This window comes from Chlamydotis macqueenii, chromosome 3, assembly GCF_036417535.1.
Source record: "Chlamydotis macqueenii isolate bChlMac1 chromosome 3, bChlMac1.mat, whole genome shotgun sequence".
NCBI lineage: Eukaryota > Metazoa > Chordata > Aves > Otidiformes > Otididae > Chlamydotis > Chlamydotis macqueenii.
This window is the reverse complement of record NC_141558.1, coordinates 70545983-70567610: the sequence shown is the minus strand read 5'-3', so window position 1 is coordinate 70567610 and position 21628 is coordinate 70545983. Positions and strand designations below refer to the sequence as shown.

The 21628-nt window shown below is 40.1% G+C and overlaps 1 protein-coding gene across 1 annotated transcript in view; it reads left to right on the top strand.

Moving 5' to 3' along the window:
• Positions 1–21628, top strand: part of ALK (ALK receptor tyrosine kinase) — a 329041-nt gene that overhangs the window by 262760 nt on the left and 44653 nt on the right. Inside the window, exons 9-11 of the mRNA XM_086744455.1 lie at positions 6492–6661; positions 18606–18700; positions 20094–20237. Coding sequence (XP_086600581.1) covers positions 6492–6661; positions 18606–18700; positions 20094–20237 — 409 coding nt within the window. The remainder of the gene's footprint in view (positions 1–6491; positions 6662–18605; positions 18701–20093; positions 20238–21628) is intronic.

Here is a 21628-nt window from a genome sequence, read left to right as displayed (position 1 = left end):
GCAGTCTGCTTCCTCAGGTTTTGAAGGATGCTGTGGTGCCTGTACGACATAAGTCATACCTGTGTCTTCCCAAAGTGTTTGGGCTTCTTTCATAAAAAGATGTAAGACCAGGTCTAGAACTACTGCATTCTGTGAAGGCTTGGTACGGTGTGTACCTTCCTGGGCAGCAGTAGTTATATCTGTCCTCCGATATTTTGTTTTGTGGTGGAGTATGACTGTTACTTCTGTTTGAAAGTCACTGCAGAAACGTGAACAGTCTGGGGACTGATTTTTAGAGGGCTGTGCTTTGCTTAGCACAAAGGAATCTGTAATAGACCTTAGTGCTGTATCTGAGAAATAAAAGCCATGCAAGCAGTTTTGGTGTAGGCTATAACAGAGAATGAGAATAACAATCAGAGGTGGTGTTGCCTGGATGTCGATGAACTTGAAGTTAGCCTTAGGTGTTACCGCATGCATCTCCACAAAAGAAGGTGACTCTTTGCAAGAGGGAATACATTGCAGTTGGAAACCAGTTTATTTCATTTTTCTGATAAATCTCGAGTCAAACATTTTAAAGGGTATAGTTGTGCTGAAAAACAATGAAAAGAGATTCCTGTGATAGTAAAAGAGCTTTGTGCTTTTGGCCATGTTTAAAATAATGAAAATCTTTTTCTGATGCCGTTTTGACATTTCAACTAGCCACCATTATGTTATGTAAGTAAGTACTAAACTGAGACAGACTTCTTTTAAGCCTGAAATTACTTTTTGAATGTAAAGATACTCTCTCTGGAAAATAAATATGATAGCTTGATGTTAAACAGTGTAGTTGAAGTTTGTCCTCTCATTCGGGTTTATAGATGTAAAGATGTTTTGATCCTCTGTGGTTTTTAATTCAGTTCTTCTTTCTATGCAAAAGTGTTGTATTTTTTTTTTAAAGCATGTAAATCAATAATGTAAATCATTCATTGAGTGCATTCTGAGCCCCATGCTGACACCTGCAGAGCATGTCTCTTTCTCCTCTATTCCTTGAGCTTTAAATAACTTAGAAGGGTACGTGGTAATAACATTGACTCAGAACATTTATGAGCATGAAAAATGCAACATAGGTATGCCTCTAGCAAAGCCTTTCATGTGCTTTATTTTGCAAACTGTTGTTAGCATCATTTTACTTTAAAGTGTTTTTAAAATCTGTACCATTTATTCACTGTGTTCTATCTTTTCTTCCTTCCTTTGCCACCTGGCTTCTATATCATTGAATTGGAGGATCTATAATACCTGAAATTTCTTGAAGGCCTGGCCACTCCACAGTACTCTGGCAGCAAAATTATGAATTCTTTCTTACTCTTTTCTTGTAGTCTTTATTTTTGTGTGTGTGTTTTTTTTTTCTGAAATGAAAGTGCTTTTATTAGGTTCTTTATTTTATAAAAGTAAACATAAGTAAGAAATAATTTGAGAATAATTAGCATGAGAATCTATTCATATAGAATACAAGCTTCTCTTGCCTGCCTAGGTATTTTAAAGCTACATGATCAGATCAGTTAATTATCCTTTTATCATTCACATAAGCTTTTTGTTTGCATATGTGAGTCCCAAGAAAAAGCAGAAGTGTCAGCAGACTGTAAGAGAGACTGACTTTGCACAGTCGTTTATTTGGCAAAAAAAAAAAAAACAGGACCAAGACCTTTTGATCATCTTTCTTTTTCATAAGAGTCCAAGTCTAAATTGCTGAGCAGTCTTAATAGATGTCTTTGCTTGTGTTGTTATGTGCAACCATTTCTCATTTCTAGTAAGAAAAACCATATTGCCAATGTGATAAACTTCAAGGAATCATAGAATAGTTTGGGTTGAAAGGAACCTTTTAAAGGTCATCTAGCCCAACCACCCTGCAAGGAGAAGGGACATCTCCAACCAGATCAGGTTCCTCAGAGCCCCATCCAACCTGGCCTTGAAGGTTTCCAAGGATGAGGCATCCACCACCTCTCTGAGCAACCTGGTCCAGTGTTCCACCACCCTCAGTGTAAAAAAAGTTTTTTCCTGATGTCTAGTCTGAATCTACTTCCCTCTGTTTTAAAACCATTACCCCTCCTCCTTTCACAACAGGCCCTGCTGAAAAGTTTCTTCCTGTCTTTCTTATAAGCCCCCTTTAGGGTACTGGAAGGCAGCTATAAGGTCTCCCCTTGCTGAGGGTGCACTCAAATGTAGTTCATATTCATGTACAAAACTTAGTAAGACTTGACAAAGATGTCTGCAGCTGTTGTCTAATTAAGTGTAAACCATATTCCAACCTGCGGCTTCAGTTTCTATTCAACGATGAGGTGTTTTCCAAGCTTTAATGCCTGACTTGCATTTACTGGGTCAGTGTGTTCACATCTGAAAACAACTTCTACTTTTTCCTATCCAGTGAAGAAGACTCAAGACAGGAGTTTTGTTTTTCAGAAGAAGAAATGTCTATATTTCAAGAATCCACAGTTCTTTGTCAGGAAAACTTTAAGCAATTCCTTTGAGCAAGTATTATAAATGTGGAGCAAAGATTGGGAGTGTGAGAACTAAGTAATGTGCTGTCTCAAAAGATACAAGCCTGTGATGCAGACCTGGGGTGTGGGCAGCAAGGTAGCCAACGGTAAGATCCAACTACTGCAGTTCCTTGGGAGCAGGATGCCTGTAAACTCTTGTCTGTCGTCTTAAAAAAGCCTTACTCCAAGCACTATTTGAAGTATGTTCATCTTTTTTCCTTCCTTTGGTTACTTGTGCTAAAGATGAACAACTAGCTTTTCCTGCCAGGTAGGACCGTAATGCTAAAAGTCAGGGGCATTGCCACTCGGAAAGGGAGGAAAAAGAAACAGTAATTCTCCAGAGTGCCACTGAAGAATGTTTTATTTATGCTACTGTGAGCATGTGTCATTAGTCCTCAGTCAGACATCTAAGTAGTTCACACTGGAATGTTTCTAGCCATTAAAGTCGTCTTGCAGGTGTAAGCAGACCAAACTTCACTCAGAAGATTCTCAGTATTTTATTTATTTTGTTCTTAAGGAAGTAAAATGTGAGTCTCAGTTCTCAGGTGGTCTTAAAATAATGCAGCTTCTGCTAGAAAATCTACCCTCCTTGTTTTTCTTCACATCTGTTAAATCTACCAAGCTCTGTTGATGTTGATAATGATTAGCTCTTTGTTCTTTCTTGAATGAATTGTCTCCTGTTTGTCAGTTCAGAAATTCCACAAACTCAGGCTAAGGGGATTCTCAGAAGGCATTTTTCCTGGTGGTGTTTGCAGCACGCACGTGGACATCTGACCCAAGTTTTGCCTCAGTATGCTGTGTGTTTACCATGGGCCATCTATCCCTTTAATTTTCCCCAAATCAGTTTAGAGCATTTCATTTACTGAGTCAGTGGGTTTGCATCTGAACAGCTAATCACCAGCTACAGTGGGTTCTCAAGCCAGAAAGCAAGGTGCCATCGAGCTGATGACTACCTGCAATGCTTAATTAATTTCTCAGTTTTGTTTCTATCTTCTGAATATTTTGCTGCTGGTTTAACACAGAGGGAGGTGTTTGATAGATAATGTTAGGGGTATGCCACCAACAGCCCAGATTCAAATTTTTCCAAATGTGCCACTGCACTACTTACAGGACGCATCATGTATGTAGTACCATCTGCCGTCATTGATGCCATATTCTGTAGAATGAATGCCAGTCCCGTTCGGAAGTCTTTACTACAGCATCCAGCTCATCATCTGCTCTGGTTCACTTCAGCAGGTGTGAAAAAACCTGGACTGCCCTGCTGTGAAGCTTAGAAATGATGGAAATCACAGCCAAAAATGCCCATTTGGACAGTGCCAGTCGATTCACTCAGAGCCAGTTCATTAGAGTCTGCATATTGCACTTTGCCAACGAGCTGATCTCCCACTTCTAATGCCAACTATGTCTTTCCTTCAAACAGCTGACATGTGTGCAAAGGCATCCATTCCAATATACCAATTGCTTCAGCTTTTGCTCTAGTGTTACGTTAATAGCTATCAAAAGCTCGCTCTTTTCTCACTTCTGACCATGTAGATGTTGCCTCTTACTGTCTGGCAGGTCTGCAGAAGAAACAGAAATCTGAAAGCTCCTGCATAGTAGGAGCATCAGGGTTTTACCTTTCAAATTTTGAACTGTTAAAATGTCACAGTGAAGTTGCTCCAACTTCCCTGTATTAGAAATTTCACATAGTGCATTACAGTAGAGTTGGCATTAGGGTCCTAAAAGTGCTTCACATATGGACTCGTGGTAAGAAGAGTTGCTTTCCCTGCTATAGGTTGAGTGCTTTACATGCCCGCTAACATTCTAAAGTTATTAAAAAAAAAAAAAAAAAAAAGTTAGTCCTGATCAGTTTTCTCAAGGGAAATTAATTAACTGGGTCTGAAAGGTATTCTAAAGATATTTAAGGGAGAGCAATTGTCACTGTAATTTCAGTACTCTCACTTCATAAGCACTTGAAAGTATAAAATGCCAAAAAAAATTATTTAATCTTGATTGTCACCTGACGTTTTAAGACCATGTATGCACTAAGAGTTAGGAGTAGCCATGCAGATACCAAGTTTGAGGACGTTGGCCTCCTGCGCCATAAACCTTTGTCAGCAGCCTCTTCCACCAGTGCTGGTTCTGGTGAACCTGTGGGTTCACCTGAAGTCCGCCCTCTCTCAACTGCCTCCCTGGCTGTCACTTTGTGTCATATCTGAAGCAGTTCTTTGCAGTCTTGCTCAACTCTACTTTTTTCTCTCTGGTGTCTACGAGGACAATTCATCCTGCTGTTTCCTCTGTCTGACGTTATGGAAATGGACACGGGAGAGAGTGAGCTGGTGGTCAGACTTGAGCAGTGACTTGTCCCTAGAAGTGTTGTGATCTGGTAGGCCCCAGTGATGATTTGCTGAACTACTTAAAACCTATGCATCAGTCTTGAATGTCTGTGATCAAAATGAGGTAATGAGATGGATTCACGGACCGATACCTGCATATCGGTTTGTACACCTTATCAACGCTTGTGTCGTATACACTAGCAGTTCAGCAGACCCAGGAATGATTCCAGGCAAGTGCAGTGATTTTTGTACTAGAGAGAGAGAAGAAACACATCTGGATTTTTTTTTTTTATTCTCTGTCAGTTTTGCAATGTAGTCAAAGTCACTGCTGCTTTTGTAACTTTGGAGACAGGCAGATGAACTGCACTGTTTACCTAAATTCAGTACTGATAATTAATATAATGGGTACTCAGAACTTTGTTTCACCCACCCAAAATTGTGAGCATAAGCTAGGAATAATAGCAACACTTCTGCCCTTTTGACACCTAGATCTGACTTGTCTGCCAGGACAGACTTATACCGTGAGATGGAAACAGCAAGCTAAATCTAGTAGTTGTGTTTTGTGCTGAGAAATGGACATGAATATTCTATGCTATCAAAGCAAGAAAGTAAGTAATGTTATCAGGTATTCCTGTGTAAAATGTAAATTTAATTCCTAGCCTCCTGACTTAGACTTTGAAGTGTTAAAAAACAGAGGGCTATTTTTTAACATGCATGGATGCTAGATACTGTGCTGAACACTTTCTTGTGTCCGAAATATCCATCGTTAATGTAGCTTTAATAAACTCATTCCTTCAGCAGTCTCACGTCTACTGGTTATTGAGATGAGACCCAGCTTCTGCATGTGATATATGTGTATATTTTACTTATGCTCTTTATCATGAAAGAGCTAGCTCTTCTTCTTCCCAAGAAAATTAAAATACTGTATTCATATAATACGTATTCTGAGACTAGCCTGATGTAGAAGGGATTGTTTTTCTTTTCATACAGTGAGGGAAAATCATAAAATGAGAAAACTACATGAAATAACTTTACATATGGGGATAAATGCACAGAAGTTAACTCAATTACATTAAATGTAACAAAAATGTTAGAAAAATGGTTCCATAAGGTATTTTAATTAATAAAAACCCCCTAATTATTACTGAACTTTAATTGGAAAATCTGTAGAAACTTGGAAAAAGAGGTAAGGAAAAAATGATTCTTGAAAAGAGTGTGTGGGGGGATAAGGATGTCATTACTAGTGATGCCTGCTTATTGCAGCTGTTTTCCCTGTGTTTTTGCTGCTGCCTGAATATTAAAGTTTGTTGCTGAAAAAGTTGTTAGTCTTAGCTTGAATCTCTTAGGTGGCATCTTAGGGGAGTGTGATCTTTTTACTGTAGATAATAGAGGTATTAGTTTATCCCTTTAAAATTACAGACATGTATGTGAAAACTAAAACAGAGATATTTTGAACTCAATTTTACTGAAAATAAAGGCCAGTAGTTCCAATATTAAATAACATATACTAAATAGTACAGGCTTCCACATCTGTGGAGTTTTTTGAAGGGATTGCATGAGCATAAGGGGAGGGAGAATCCAGTTTTTGGTGATGAGAAAACAAATAAATGAAAGAAGAGTTGGGAATTTTTCTAAGTTTTGGATAATATTTGTGACGTTTAATCTAATGTTTTCTTTCTTCTAGCTACGAATGTCATGGCTCATCCATGGTGTCTTGCTGGGAAACATATCCCTGGTGCTGGTCGAGAACAAGACAGGAAAGGAACAGAGTCAGACTTTCTGGCATTCAGATAACAGCGAAGGTTTGGGAATATGGCAGTGGATGATTTTACCTCTCCCAGATATACTGGATAGGTATGAGTCTCCTTCTCTTTCTCCCTTGTGGTGATCAGTCGTTTCATCACTAGCTGCCTGGCAAGGAAAATGGCCAACATTGCTCCTGGAAATTATTCCTTCAGGGAGATAAAGAGCTTTGTCCCAGGGAGGTATCTTCTGTTACAGGCAGGGAATGAGAATAACTGAGTAGTTAGAGCAAAGTACCCAATTTTAGAACTCCTGAGTGGTGGTCTTGGTTCACAAACTGCATCGCTGAGTAGTCTACAGCAAGGTGCTTAAAATTCTGTGTCTCTGTTTCATTGACTGGAAATAATCGTTCTCCTCACACACTGTTTCATGCAGCATGTTTGATCTTATGTGGTTTGCTAGAGTTGGATGTGAGCTCTGTAGTTGATTTTTTTTTTTTTTTTTTTTCCCCCCCCGGTTATCAAATTCCCCAGTATTCAATGTATCTAGATCGGAGGATGAAAGAGATGGAAGAAGAAACTGCTGAAAATCATACAAGGATGCATCTGAACGCCTTTGTGTTAGCTGTAGCAGGAGTCTTAGCTTAATAAAGGACTGTTTTGGTTATGACTGTATTCTGGCTTTAAACATAAAAGGTTTATCTGGTAGCATATGCTTAATCTGGTAGCATATGCTTATTTAAAGAGTGTTGTTTTAGCTGTTTCTATCAAGTCAACTTGAAGGGAATACTCTGTTGTCCATTGTTTACTTTCTGTGTGTGCTCTGGCTTGTGTTGTTTATAAAGAAGACACAGACATACTTCACCTCCTGCTGCCCTGGCCCTTAGGCTGTAAGATGCATCTACAGTCTGTGTCATGACCACTGGTGTCCTTTGTCTTTTTGGAAAAAAGATTTCTGTGCCCTAGAAATAATGGATTTCATTAAGGGATAGTTTGCCTCATAAGAAGTTTGAACAAACATTGCATGAATGTGTCTATAATCTTGCTGGCTCTTGGGGATGCACGTAGGCTGCAAATACAACAAGGACATTGCCAAGGCTTCGGTCCTGAATGTATAATTAATATGTGTGCGTCAAAGATTTTAAAAATGCCAGCATTAGGCTTATTGTGCAGTCACTGCTGAAGCACCATTTGTAAAAATACCTGGTTGCTTTATTCCCTTCAGCTGTGTTTCCTTTGAAGAATGGTATATTTTGCCATTATTATTTATGTGATTTATTTTCTAACATTGCCAGGGGACTGTTTTGTACCTGAATTATTCTGTGCTCTAATACTATTGCTTTCCTTTAAATTCTCTCTGGTTGTACAGTCAGGCAGAGAATAATTTGATCTTTGGAGCTAGGCTAGCAGTGGTTCATGTAGAATCACAGATCCAACTGATAGACAGTGCTGACTGTTATGTATAAGGTGCTAATACCCTTGCTTCCCCATTACTTACAGAGAAAGACAGCTGGGTTAACAGAAGGAAGGGAGTTTGTGGGAGGTTAAGACATAAGTAAGGAGAACTTTGAAGTCCTTTTTTTTTTTTTTTTTTTTTTTTTTTTTTTTCTAAGATTAATTTAGTTGAAACTAACTGCTCCTGGGAAGCAAGAAAGAAATCTCCTGTAAGACTTGGAAATACTATAGGCACTTTTCTCACTATCTTGAAACCTGTTTCTTAGGATGTACAAATTAGGAAGGAACTCTGTGGAAGCATACACTGAAATGGTACTGGGGAAACTGCAGTATATATACTTTGGAGATAAATGACAGTTTTATTGAACTGTAAGAAGTATTTAATTGATGTGAACACAATGCTGGTGCTGCTGAAAGCTCACTGTGTCTGTCTTTTTCTAATTGGTTCCTATGTCAGTAGCTGTGAGGGTCTGCATTAGAAGCAGCATGATATTGCAGATATTCCTACAGAAGGAGCTGAAACTTTAAATCACTTTACAGAAGTAAAGCTCTTGAATAAAGCACACTAGTGTACCAGTTCCACACAAAATTAGAGCACTTTCCATTGTGATTGGGAAGCTGAATGGAAAGTGTTATTAATAACAAGATAATATGCTGTAAAACTGCTCAAAAGCATGCTTGTTCAAAAGCTGCTTAGCCATAATTTCCATGTTTCGCTTAGAGCACTTCAAAGAATCATCAGGAAGACTTCCAAGAAATTAGATCAGCTCTATCTTTAGAAACAGAAATTTCTTAAATGTTTGATATCCCTCAGACTGTAGGGAGAAATTACATTTTGGCAGAAAATCACAGCTAGAATATTTCAGGTGATCTAGCAGGAATAGAAAGTAGGGAGGAGTATGACAAAGAAGCTAAATTGTGACTGAGGGATGTTAGATTTCTAGCACTGTGTTAGCCTGGGCAACCCTGGACACATGCTTCATTTCCAAGAGTATGATGAGGAGAGGACTGTCTTCTTTCCTCCCATTTGATCCTTAGGAAAGCCTCCAGCTGAAATTTCACCCTGTATGAGGTCTTACCTCTCCTATGTGGACTTTAAACAGTCTGAAGTCCTGGCTTTTCACATCTTCCCAAAGTTAGCTATCCTTCCTTGTTCTGGAAGATGGCTAAAGAGTCGAGAGTCGATTCGTGTGGTGTGGAGGTTAATAGAGCTGTAAACCAATTCCAAATACTCAATATTTTCTGTGAGTGGGGGAGGAAGGGCAAAGGGCCTGGTGAAGGATATGCCATCGCAGCAGCTACAATTAATCAGTTGTGGGTAAGAGCTCCTTGAACTGCTGGATGAACAGATTGTGCTTACGGACGGTAAAGTGCAAAGTCTCCAGAAGTGCTGTATTTAACTTGCCACTTAAATATACTTAATTGATACAATTAATACAATTAATGCAGTGCTAAAGTATTTGGATTGGGAGTACTGTAGAGAACCGTGTTATTGTAAAATTGTTTTATTTGGTAGAAAATTATTATTTGTTTTCCAGTGATAAGTGATGACTTTTGAGAAGGGTTTTTTTTTAACTTCACAGAAATGCAAGTTGGAAACAGAGTCTTGGAAACATCTGTTTTAGTTGGTAGTTTGGACTTGCTTTTTTATACATTTGTTTTTAGTTAGTAAGTAAATGTGAGTTTAAATTTTAATAATGATTTAATCATGGGAATGTGACAGCAAGAACAAACAGAAGCCTGTTGTAATTGAAGATGAGTGATTTAAGTAGCTAATAATTAGAGATTCTGTTAGTTTAACAGTATGGTTAAGGTATATAATATAGATAAAATACAAGCATGTGTAATGAGGTGATTCTCTGGAGCTTGCTGAAGGCTAATGCTTATTATCACCAACTTGCCTAGCAACTGTTTTGCTAGGCAGTGTAAAAGGTGGAAAAGGATTAGCTCCACTAGGCTGAAGCCTGGCTCAAAAAAGTAATGCTTTAAGAAACAAATTCTAATTCTCTTGATTTCTGCTCCTTTGGTGAATCTGAGGCCAACTATGTGGAGTGACACATAGACTAAGTGTTCTGTGGGTCCATCTGCCACTTGACTGGAGTTGCCTGAAAGTGGACTCCACATAAGCCAGACCAGATAAGACCAGCTGCTCTGGTATTTATGGCCTTTATTCTCTGCTAAACGTGTCCTTTTCTTTAAAGATTTCACGGTAACTTCTGTGAGAGGAACATTTTTACAAAATAGCAAGTATTAATAGCAACCTGTCCAACCTCAGTACAGTCATCTTATAGAAGAAGAATGTGTAGACATATAAAAGGAATTTAGATGTGTCTACTGGTTAGAAAGGTTTCCTTGGCTTCCTTCATTTGTAAGTTTGGGGTTTTTTTTTGGCATTATGAAGTCTGAATTTGTAGCCATTCTTAAGCAGTAGTGGACAGATGGTGGAAGGCAGAGTAAGAGGAGGAGTTTACTTGAGATCCCTAGAAACTAAAATTTAGTCATAAGTAGCAGTACCATTTGCCTTATCACTGATAGCAAAACTAGGCTCCATGTCCTTTTAACAGAGCAGCATGTTCAGAAAGTAAAAAACAATTTTCTTTTGGTCTCATTGTGCTCAGAGAGCTTCAAATTTATTTTCTTGCTGATGACCTTCACCTGAACATGGACTGAGGAATTTAACAATGTTGGAAAAGAAAAATGCGACTTGGAAAGCTAGGCATGGATGTCACCTTCCTGAGGAATAAAGAAGTCTACCAACTTAAGTAACCCCCGAAGGTGATATTCTGTTGCAACAAGTCAAAATTCATGTCCAGATGATTATACTTTTTTCTTTAAACTTCTTTACCTATTCCAGTCTTGCTGGCTAGCTGGATTATTATGAACTACACTGGTGCTCATCAGTTTTTCGTCTGCGTATCAAGTGGGATTCCATTTCAGTCCTCGTGAGTGAGACCCTTTGTTCTGTCTGGCTCCTTCAGCAGCTCTAATCTCAATGATGGCCGAAGCGGCTGGGGAACCTCTCGCTCATTGCTGCGGTAAAAAGAGCAGTAAAAAGTTGTAGTCTTACAGTTGTACCACTCTGTTGTATTTCTACCAGCTGTGGCTACACGCTCTTCTTGTCTAATAATTTCTTCTTGCATTGCTCGATCTCCCTCATCCTGCTTTCAGATTTTCCTTCTAACAAGTTTCTGGACATCAGGTTTCCCTTCAAGGAAGAAAAAGAAAAGGAAAGTTCTTAGCAACATTTTGTACCCTGACCTGTTTGTCTCCTATTATTCTTGAACTTTCTTCCCATTCTGCTAAAAAGAATCAGAGATCCTGCATACAAGCTAGACATATGTTTCCCTACGCATTACCACATATATATTAACTGGTCCGATCTACATGCAGATCTCTTTATTCTTTCATCTTATATCCACCCAGCAAGCACAGCCTCTGTTGCTCCAATGTGGTCCCACATTACTTTGTTAAAAACAGAGTGAGACTTTAATACCTGTATCACTGCTCTTCTGCTGTGTAGCATTAATTATGTCTGCTGCTGTCCTCCTTTTGAAATAAGAGTTATTCTGCTGATGGCTGTTCTGTTTATTTGAAAAAGGGGGGGTTGGTGACAGGGTGTGCAGAGTACCTGTGACAGATTTTGTATGTGTGTATATATTCAGCATGATTGCCTTTAACAACATCTTTGAATTTCCACCTTTGTTACTGGCTATTAAGTAACTTCCTGCATGGCAATTCAGTCACTGTAACTGAGTTCGGTTAACATGCTTATGTTTCTCCAAATAATGTCATTCCACCTAAGTGTGTCTTCTGTCCAAAATAGTAAGTATTCCTTTGTGAAGTGAGCTAACAATGCATCATTTGTAACAGAGAAGTTAATGGGAACCTGAATGAATTAAGGGTTAGTGACCTGAAACTTCTCTGCTCTGTAAGTACTTCGGTCTCAGGAAGGTTCAACCGTAATTATTTTAGCTAAGTAGAGAGAGAAATCAGTTCCATCTGAGGCAAAACATCACAAGCTATGAAATGGGATCTGTGCGTACAGGCACACTGTGATTGTGTCACTGCACGGGGGATTGAGTACAGAGGACACTAACATTCAATCTTGGTTAATAATCCCTATCTATATGATAAAAAGAAAAAAAAATTATTATGAGCCTTTCTGAAATAATGACATAAAGACAGCTGCCTGAGTCTGGCTAATGGAAACCTGAACTGTCTGTATGAGCCAGGGACAATATTTAGATGGAATTCAGAGTTGTTACTGGAGGGAGGGACCTGCAGAATTTCCACAAAATCATCTTTCTGAGGTCTTCAAGGAGAATATTTTTTTTTTATTTCCCTCAAAAAAAAAAAAAAAAGACTATATAGTACTCCCAAAAGCTAACATTTCTGTACAATGAAGACCTAAGGATAGGTGACATAAGCAAAACAGTTTGTGCTCATAGAGGCTATACTATAGGTGGTTTTTTTGTTGTTGTTTTTTGGTTTTTTTTAGTTCTAGATTTTCCTCTGTAAATAAGTCCCAAATATTTTGGGGGGAACCAGTCTTCTGTGTGGATCAAGAGAAATTAAGTAGGCAAAAAGAACCAACTGAACAGAAAATCCAGGATGATGTGATGAAGCTAAAATACTGACACACTGAAATAAAACACAAGATTCAAAGATCCTGAGGAATGGGAAAGATTACAGCCCAGAAGCTTGGATGTTATCCTGTTTCTGTGAGATTTAAGCAAGTTGAAATGTGCTTGGCCCTACTTTCAAGGCACTGTTTATGTGGATTCAAATTTCACAGGTTAAGCCAAAGAAACAAACAAACAAAAGCTTACTTGTTATGCCTTTGGTGCCATTTATTATCTGTGACTCTGAAATATTTGATCAGTAGTCACCCTTGAGTGGTTTTTTTAATTTATGTAAAACTTATATCCTTCAGAGAGCTGAGCTGATGTTCCCCAAAGGGGAGATTTGAATTAGGTTTTCTTGTCCACTAGGTACAGCATTTCCCATCTGCCTCAAACAGATTTTTTTGTTGGTTTTTTTTTTTTGTTGGTTTGTGTTGGTTTTTTTTGTTTTGTTTTGTTTTTTTTTTTACAAAGTTGCATTCCCAGCTCAGCTGACACTCCAGTCTGTGGGTCCTGGGATCAAGTAGGGCAAAAGAAGAGACAGGTAAGAAGTAACTTCCACCAGTCCTCAAGTAACAATTTTTCTAGTATCCAAGCCATTAAAGCCTTTTGTAGCAGCCATATTTTCATTCATAGAATCGTAGAATAGTTTAGACTGGAAGGGAGCCTTGAAGGTCATCTAGTCCAACCCCCCTGCAAGGAGCAGGGACATCTCCAACCAGATCAGGTTGCTCAGAGCCCTGTCCAACCTGGCCTTGAATGTTTCCAGGAACGGGGCATCTACCACCTCTCTGGGCAACCTGTTCTAGTATTCCACCACCCTCATTGTAAAAAAATTTTTCCTTATGTCCAGTCTGAATCTACCTCCCTCTATTTTAAAATTATTACCCCTTGTCCTATCACAACAGGCCCTGCTGAAGAGTTTGTCCCCATCTTTCCTGTAGGCCCCCTTTAGGGTACTGGAAGGCTGCCAGAGCCTCCTCTTCTCCAGGCTGACCAGCCCCAACTCTCTCAGCCTGTCCTCAGAGGAGAGGTGCTCCAGCCCTCTGATCATCTTTGTGGCCCTCCTCTGGACTCACTCCAACAGGTCCATGTCCTTCTGATGTTGGGGGCTCCAGAACTGGATGCAGTACTCCAGGTGGGGTCTCATGGGAGCAGAGTAGAGGGGGAGAATCACTTCTCTCAACCTGCTGGTTACACTTCTTTTGATGCAGCCTAGGATGTGGTTGGCTTTCTGGGCTGCAAGCATGCATTGCCAGCTAATGTTGAGCTTCTCATCCACCAGCACTCCCAAGTCCTCCTCAGGGCTGCTCTGGATCCGTTCTCTGCCCAGCCTGTATTTGTGCCTGGGATTGCCCTGACCCACGTGCAGGACCTTGCACTTGGCCTTGTTGAACTTCATGAGGTTGGCACAGGCCCACCTCTCCAGCCTGTCAAGATCCCTCTGGATGGCATCCCTCCCCTCCAGCGTGTTGACCGCACCACACAGCTTGTTGTCATTGGTGAACCTGCTGATGGTGCACTCTATCCCTCTGTCCCTCATGTCGCTGACAAAGATGTTGAACAGGGCTGGGCCCAACACGGACCCCTGAGGAACGCCACTCATCACCAGTCTCCACTTGGACATCGAGCCATTGACCACCACTCTCTGAGTGCAGCCATCCAGGCAACTCCTTATCCGCTGAGTCGGTCCATCTGTCAAATCAATGTCTCTCCAGTTTAGAGACACGGATGTCATGCTGGACAGTGTCAAATGCTTTCTTCCTATGAAGAAATCTAGCTTATGATCACAGATTTATCTGATGAGGACTTGGATTCCATGTGAGGAAGCTGCTGGGATTTATTAAGCAACAAAGTCACAACAAACTTGTCAGCACTAATTTTGCTATTCTTGTGTAATTGCATTCAGGAATACTCTTTCATGGCCATCCAGTACAGCGTCTGTGTTTGCAGTGAATATGTCTACACAGTGCTGTGTACCAGTATCCATAGTGTGTAGGTGCTAGAAGGATTGGATGTGGAGTCAGCATACCCCACTTTGATCTGTGACAAAATATCTGTGAGGCGTTGTCACCTCCAGCATTATACTGAGTCACTGCAGTAACATAGGCTTCTGGTATTTCAGTATTGGCTTTCACCGAAGTGAAAGCAAGTTGTTTCATTGATTTCAGGGATCAAACAGAAAGTTAAAAAAAAAAAAAAGGAGGGAGCAAGGGAACAAGATTGTCTGTGGGGTTTTTTTCCATCTCACTGATGTGTGACATTTCCATCTTCAGTTTTGAAGCCCATTAAGTTAAACCCACCAAAGCTAATGATTGAAATATTGGTTAACTGATGATCTTGTTTCAATGGAATTTGAAAGACCTCATATTTCTAAATTAATAGTGACATTAAACTGGAGAAGAGAAAAAGATGAACTATTTGTTGCAGAAATACTGGTCTCAAGAGAAGATTTATACTGAAACTGTATTGATGTTAGGAAAAAACCCAACAGATTAATTGACAAGCAGTCATAACAGTATTGGGCATTCACCTGATTTTTCTAATTTGGAGGCATTTCTGGATTTTTTTTTTCATTCCTGGTGAACTTCAAGAAACTTCCTAAGTGTTCTGGTCCCAGTGCTCCTGCAGATGAAATCAGCAAGGCTGTCTCTTAACTTGAATGAACTGTAAATAAAAGTAAAACATAACCTATTGCATTCTTATATGGGCATGTTAGAGGATGCTTCCTTCAATGACAGAAATACTGGTTTGTATCATGCCTTTCTGTTCTTAGGGGCTGAACATTTGATAATTCTTGTAAGAACAACCCTTCCTTGTCTGGAGAGGCCTGACATAAACAGATCAAAGGATTACACCTCGGGGCATGAAGCTTAGGTTCTGCCGAGGAAATTGCCTAAAGCTACTTCAGAAGTATTTAGTTGCCAGGTACAAAGAAGATGCGTAGTAGTCTTTGCAGAAGTATCTGTCTCTTCTTTTATGGAACCTGAGCTAAAGTTTGCAGAAGCGGAGGGAAAAGCTGACATGGAGGACCATGTCTAAAAACTGCTTATTTCTCTTTGCAATTAATTTCCCAGCCTCAGTTCAGCACCTTACAAAAATAAGTACACATCAAAATCTGCACATCTCGAAGTGGCATTTAGTGTGCACCTCCAGGAAATAGGACAAAGATCAAATGTGTCAGAGACTCAGTTCCAGTGGTCCCTTTAATGTAGCACCAAGGTTCACTGTGTGCAGGGCGCTGATTTTCAGATGCAGCAAACTGAAGGACGTGTAACTGAATCTATTTCCACCTTACCCTTCCTGGAGGTTTCGGCAGCACACAACAGGGAGGGAGAAGTGTTTGCTGAGCTATGGCCTGTATTTTACAGCCCAAAGTAGGTCCTGATTCTACATAACATACCAGACTGTGACCTGTGGTGGTTCAGGACCTGTTTCATGTGTATGGTTCAGTCATCTCTGCTGTTGACACATTAACTTACAAGAAGAAGTAGATCAGAGCCCACTTTGTCTTTCCAACAGCTTTTGTTTGACTCATATGGCATTTCTCAAACTAAACAGCTTATGTTTGTGCTGGAGCTTGTAATTTCATTTGAAGTGTTGTGGGATGTCAGCTGTGGAGCATACAAGGGGAGGAGGCAGAGGGAGGGCAGCCAATGTACTTGAAAGCCAGTTTAACATCCAAGGATTTTATGTTCCTTACAGTCCTCCTCCTAGACATACCCACAGTGGGTTTTAGGTATACCAACTAAGAACTGTGAGATTTCTGGCACATCGAACTCCAGTTGCACTTTGTGTGGATTGGGAAGAAAAAAATACACTTTTGTGATCTTCAGATTTCAATGGAGCTGGTACCTTTTGAGCTCATAAAGATAGATAATTCATAATGAAAATCATGTCTTACTGTTTGGATGCTAGGGATACTCTTCCTCACCATATGCACTGTTCTTTGTGTCAGTTGCCTGCTCTTTCATAGCAGCTGCTCGTGTCTTTATAACAAAAAAAGTCTGTTTTAGAAAAGTCTCTCCGTATGTCCAGTGCATATCTCTAAGGAGTGAGATATTTTGGTATTGAAGCATCATTGTTTTGCCAACTTTGCCAGAAATAAAGAAGGAGGAACATAGTTACTATATCAACTCTTTTCTGTTGTGAATGGACTGTGTTCTGTTCTAAACCCTTTGCACCTTTCAGGGACTGCCAGGTTCTTTTTCTGTTTGAAGTTTTCACTTTGATTGGGTCAGCTTTTCTGACTGTGTCCCCATCTGTAGCTTAGCAAAAACACTTTACAGAAGATGACGACACCTCCATCGAGATATCCTCAAAAGGCACAGATATCCCTGGGATCTGTTTTAGCTTATGCCAGACCTCGCTGTCATTGCTGGTGGTGAAAGCTGCAGTGTATTTGAGAACAACATGGAAGTTACTTATGTTTATTGACAGTCAGGTGGCTGAAACAGTCAAAACCCTCCTTCAAAACACAGGAATGTGCTCTTGCAAAGTAAATGTACATTTGAGCAGAGAAGCTTCACTTGAATTTGTTTTTGTGAGGCTGGTTTGTTGGTAAAGGGAAGGTAGGTTTTAAAAACAGTGAGAGGCAGCAAGACTAATGTCAGAAAACTGATAGCAGACAAAAAGCTGAGAGAAAATACTTTATACTCAGTACTATGCATAAAGAACTAGAGTCTGTGAGAAGAAAAACTGCTTCTGGTGTTTAGATTGTTGCTGCAGTGAAGGGACAGGATTTCTGCAGCCTTTCTAAATAAATAGGACTGCTCCTCAGAAGTACCTTGTTCTGTCATCAGTTTCTCATCTAAACTGGAACACCTGCCAGAATTCACATTCTGGCTAAATGCTTGTATCTAAAAGACAGTGCAGGAATCATCAGCCATAGTTCTATATTAAAGAAACCATGAATGGCTTAGATTCCGCTGGTGTAAAACATCAAGATACAACAGAGAATGAGTTTTGAATATATTTTGTATTCACTTGCAGCTTGTTCTACAGCATTATGATAGTTTCATGTTTTTATAGTCTTGATGCAACCTCTCAGCATTGTATCTCACTTCTGGGCCATAATGGGCTGCTTTTAGAAGTTTTTCTCCTTCCTAAGCAGAGTATTATGATTTTATGTGGCAGATACGCATTGGGAGAATGTGAACTTGCTAAGCTAAGTGAAAATCTGAATCCATGAGTGCCCTAAATTAATACATGGTCAATATACTATATCAGATTTGAAGTATTTGATTGTGGGTTATTTTTGCTCTTCCTGTTGACTTGTAGTATCATTGAGGGTGCCTTTACAGTGATCTTTCTTCTGGTAATGTAGGAGTCGCAGAACTTCCTGGCAAAAGTCAGCTGAGAGTGTGGAAGTGATTTAAGGCAAACCTGCCCGGCTTCTACAAGGAGATAATGAGTTCTGCTCTTCCTATGGACTACTCACTGTCAGTTCCTCTCTTTTGTGGCTGCCAGAATTGTTAAATATATGTTGCATCCTAGACCGTGGATCAATGTGGAATACTTTCTAAATTGATTTCAGCCTTTGATTGCCAGTTCCTTTTAGAAACTCCAAATTACTTCAGGAGCCCCAGCCTACTTATTTTTCTTAACACTTTAGGATGTAAATCACTCATAAGAATAAAATCACTTAGGTGTTTAATTCTTTTTTGCTAGAAGTCGGAGGACTTTATTTTCTGTCCTGACAGCCCCACACAGATGTACTTGCACCTGCTTCAGGTTGTATGCCTCTAGATGGAAGAGAGTATTCTTTTTTTTTTTCTGTCTACCTGTATTCATGTACAGCTCCCCTCCTCAGATCATCTTTGCTTGTTAGGGGTAAGGATACTTCCTCTGTCAATTTAATATTTTTATATGTGGAAATAAAAGCTTTTTTCCCCCTGTTATAAAATTACTTCAATTGTGAAGAGGTCCGAGTTTCATGTCTTTAACAGAATTTAATCCCTGTTCTTCCTATCTGTTCAGGTTTTGGCTTCAGATCACCGCTTCATGGGAAGAAGGATCTGATGCCATTATCGCTTTTGACAATGTCTCCCTTAGTCTGGACTGTTATTTAACAAGTAAGTTTTCCTTTCATCTGCGAGTGACTTGTCTTTTATTTGCCATGTAATTGAATTTGGAAAGAGGTTGAAACTGTGGGGAAGGGATTGGGTGTTGTTATCTTCAAAAGACTCTTGAAATGTATAGGTATCTTTCAGAAATAACTGTGCTTGGATGGAGGAGGCCGGTCAAATGCATACCTTATTAGTGGAGCCAACAAGTGAATGTCTTCTGAGTTTGGCAGTAAATGCATAGTAAGACATATGGTGTGGGAGAGTCAGTTTCCAGCTGGGACAGCAGCATCACCTATCCACCCAGGCTGATGCAGAAGCCAGTCTGGAATTAGAGTTCCACATGATCTGGTTTGCTGTGCGACAGTTATCAAAATGAATGATAGTTGGACTCTGGCTAGGAAAAGACAGGTGTCCTGTGGTTGACACTAACTTTGCAATAAAATTGGGCACAATGCTCCAGTTAAATTAGAACAAGGTTATTTTATTTGGACTGACAAGCATTTAAGTCAGAATCAGAAACTAGCCTCTTCACTTTCTCCTACTCTTGGGAAAAATTTGGATTCTGATCCAGACTTTTTGATTGACTGGCCTCTAGAATATGCCCAGTCTATACCTCTGCTGCCAGATTTCCCCCCATTCAGATTTTTATTGAACATTTGTGTCTGGCTCATCTTTCACAATCTCATGCATAATGAATTGCTGAATTTGTACATGTGTTCAATGATCTGTCACTCTGTACCTCAGACCAACAACTTAGACGAGGATTGGAGGATTGCTGCTCTGAACATGTGAAACTTCTACCTTGGGTTGAGCAGTAGAACTTACGTGTATTCTTTCATCTCCTACACTTGAAGCTACAACCTTTTGTATCCCTGTTCAGATTGAAAACCTCCAAGCCACTTCCTCATCTGACAGCAGTCAGAATGTTTCATCTGCTTTGTGTTATGTTAATTTACATTGGCTGGGGCTTTGAGTCTTTCCATTTATGCAATGATATCCCTTGGTTTCTGTGCATAAGTACAATGTACCTCAGGTTCCAGTATTCTAAAGAGATCTTAAAATTAGACTGAAATTAAAAAAGATTGCACATACTTTTACTGGCTAGGAGATAAACTTTCTAACAGTTGCTAAAGATTATATTCTGTATTTCTGCTTTTTGTCTTCATTTACTTGCTGTTTTGCCTGCCACTCGTTCATGTTTGTTTTTCTTTTGTCACAGTTCCCATAATAGCAATGGAAAATCAATCTGCCCTTTTCTTTTAATAGTGTTATATCTGTGACTGCAGGCTCTTATTCTCAGCAGAAAAGCCTCCAGCCCTTAATTTAGGTTCAATTTTGGATTACATACTGACTCAGCCACCCTCAGTGATAAACAAATCTGTGACTTCTTGTTTTCTAGTCAGTGGAGAGAAGACACTTAGAGGTACCACTCCAGACTCAAGCAATTTGCTCACCAGTAGAGGTGGCCAGAAGAAGTTTGAATGGGAACAAAAGCTTCTGGGAAATCTCCAACTCAACACTGCCCCCATTTCTGGTCCAGCAGGTAATGTCTGGTCTGAGAAGCATTTTCAAACAGCAGAGATTTCCAGCTAGTACAGATTTCAGTTAGATATGGCTAAATGCAATATGATTCCTTTGGGTTTTTTTTTACCAAAGACTTTTCCCAAGTGCCTTACAAAACAAAACAAAACAAGCTCTAGAAAGCAATTACCTTTAGCAGTTAACTGTAACTTGGATTTTGATTGCAAGCTGGTGAAAGAAAGAACCAGAGGGAGCCTCATCTTGAAGTAAGAAGTGGTTTTAAACTGTAAGACACGTTTGGTATTATGGTCATTTAAAAATTGTCAGGAATCAAAGTGAATTGTCTGAATTGACTGAGTCCATATAGGCTTGGTTTGAGATAACACAGAGTTACTTTTTCAATAATATTTTCACTGGCCATTTGAAAGGGTACAGCATTGGACTTTATTTTAAACCCCAGATTTTTAGTTAGTTAGAAATGCCAGTCTTGTATGGTATGGGCAATGTTATTTCATTCTCCCCTGTTCCCCTTTCCAGCTTCACTGAGGCGGCATGGACCGAATAGATGTAAGATTTCTACTCCCTCCCCCTCACATTGTCTCCCAAATGTTTGTCTCCTACCTCTCCCAGACTTGCCCACACATTTGCAGTATCTGTTTTGGGCTCTACACATGCTCTACACTATTTCAGTCTGCTTCCTCCCCTCCTCCTTGCTAGCTGCTCTTCCTGATTTGATTCAGGTGGCCACAATCTCCAGTCTACCTGGGGGAGCAGGGCTGACCATGGAAATAAGGGGTGACTATAGGAGAGAAGAGCACTTGCTGTAACTGCCACCCTTAGCACTATGTGCAGCTGTTTCTCCTCACTTAGTGCTAGCTAGTTAACTGACAATTTGAAATACTACCCCTCTTACAATAGAGAACAGTGACATGGTTAGTATATGCTTCCTTTACTTTGTCAGTGTCGTAGTTCAGCCCCGATCGGGACCAGAATGCACACTCTCTCTCTCGCTCCCCCCACCCTCTGAGAGAATAGGGAGAGATGATATATATGAAAAGCGGCCCAAGGTTTGAGATAAAGAGGGGGAGAGATCCTTAAAGTTACCATCACGGGTAAAACAGACTCGACTTGGGGGGAAAAAAAAACCCTCCATGGGCTGCAGGTGGGTCTCTGCTCCTCCGTGGACCTCCATGGGCTGCAGGGGGACAGCCTGCTCCACCATGGTCATCACCACAGGCTGCAGGGGAATCTTGGCCAGGAGCTGCATTACTCCTCCCCCACCTTCTTCACTGACCTTGGCGTCTGCAGCCGTTCCTCACAACAGGCTGGCAGATGCCCCTCAGGATCCTTTTTACATCTTATTCACTTCTCATCTCCTCTCCACTTCTTGCAGCGGGGCTGGGCCAAGTTGGG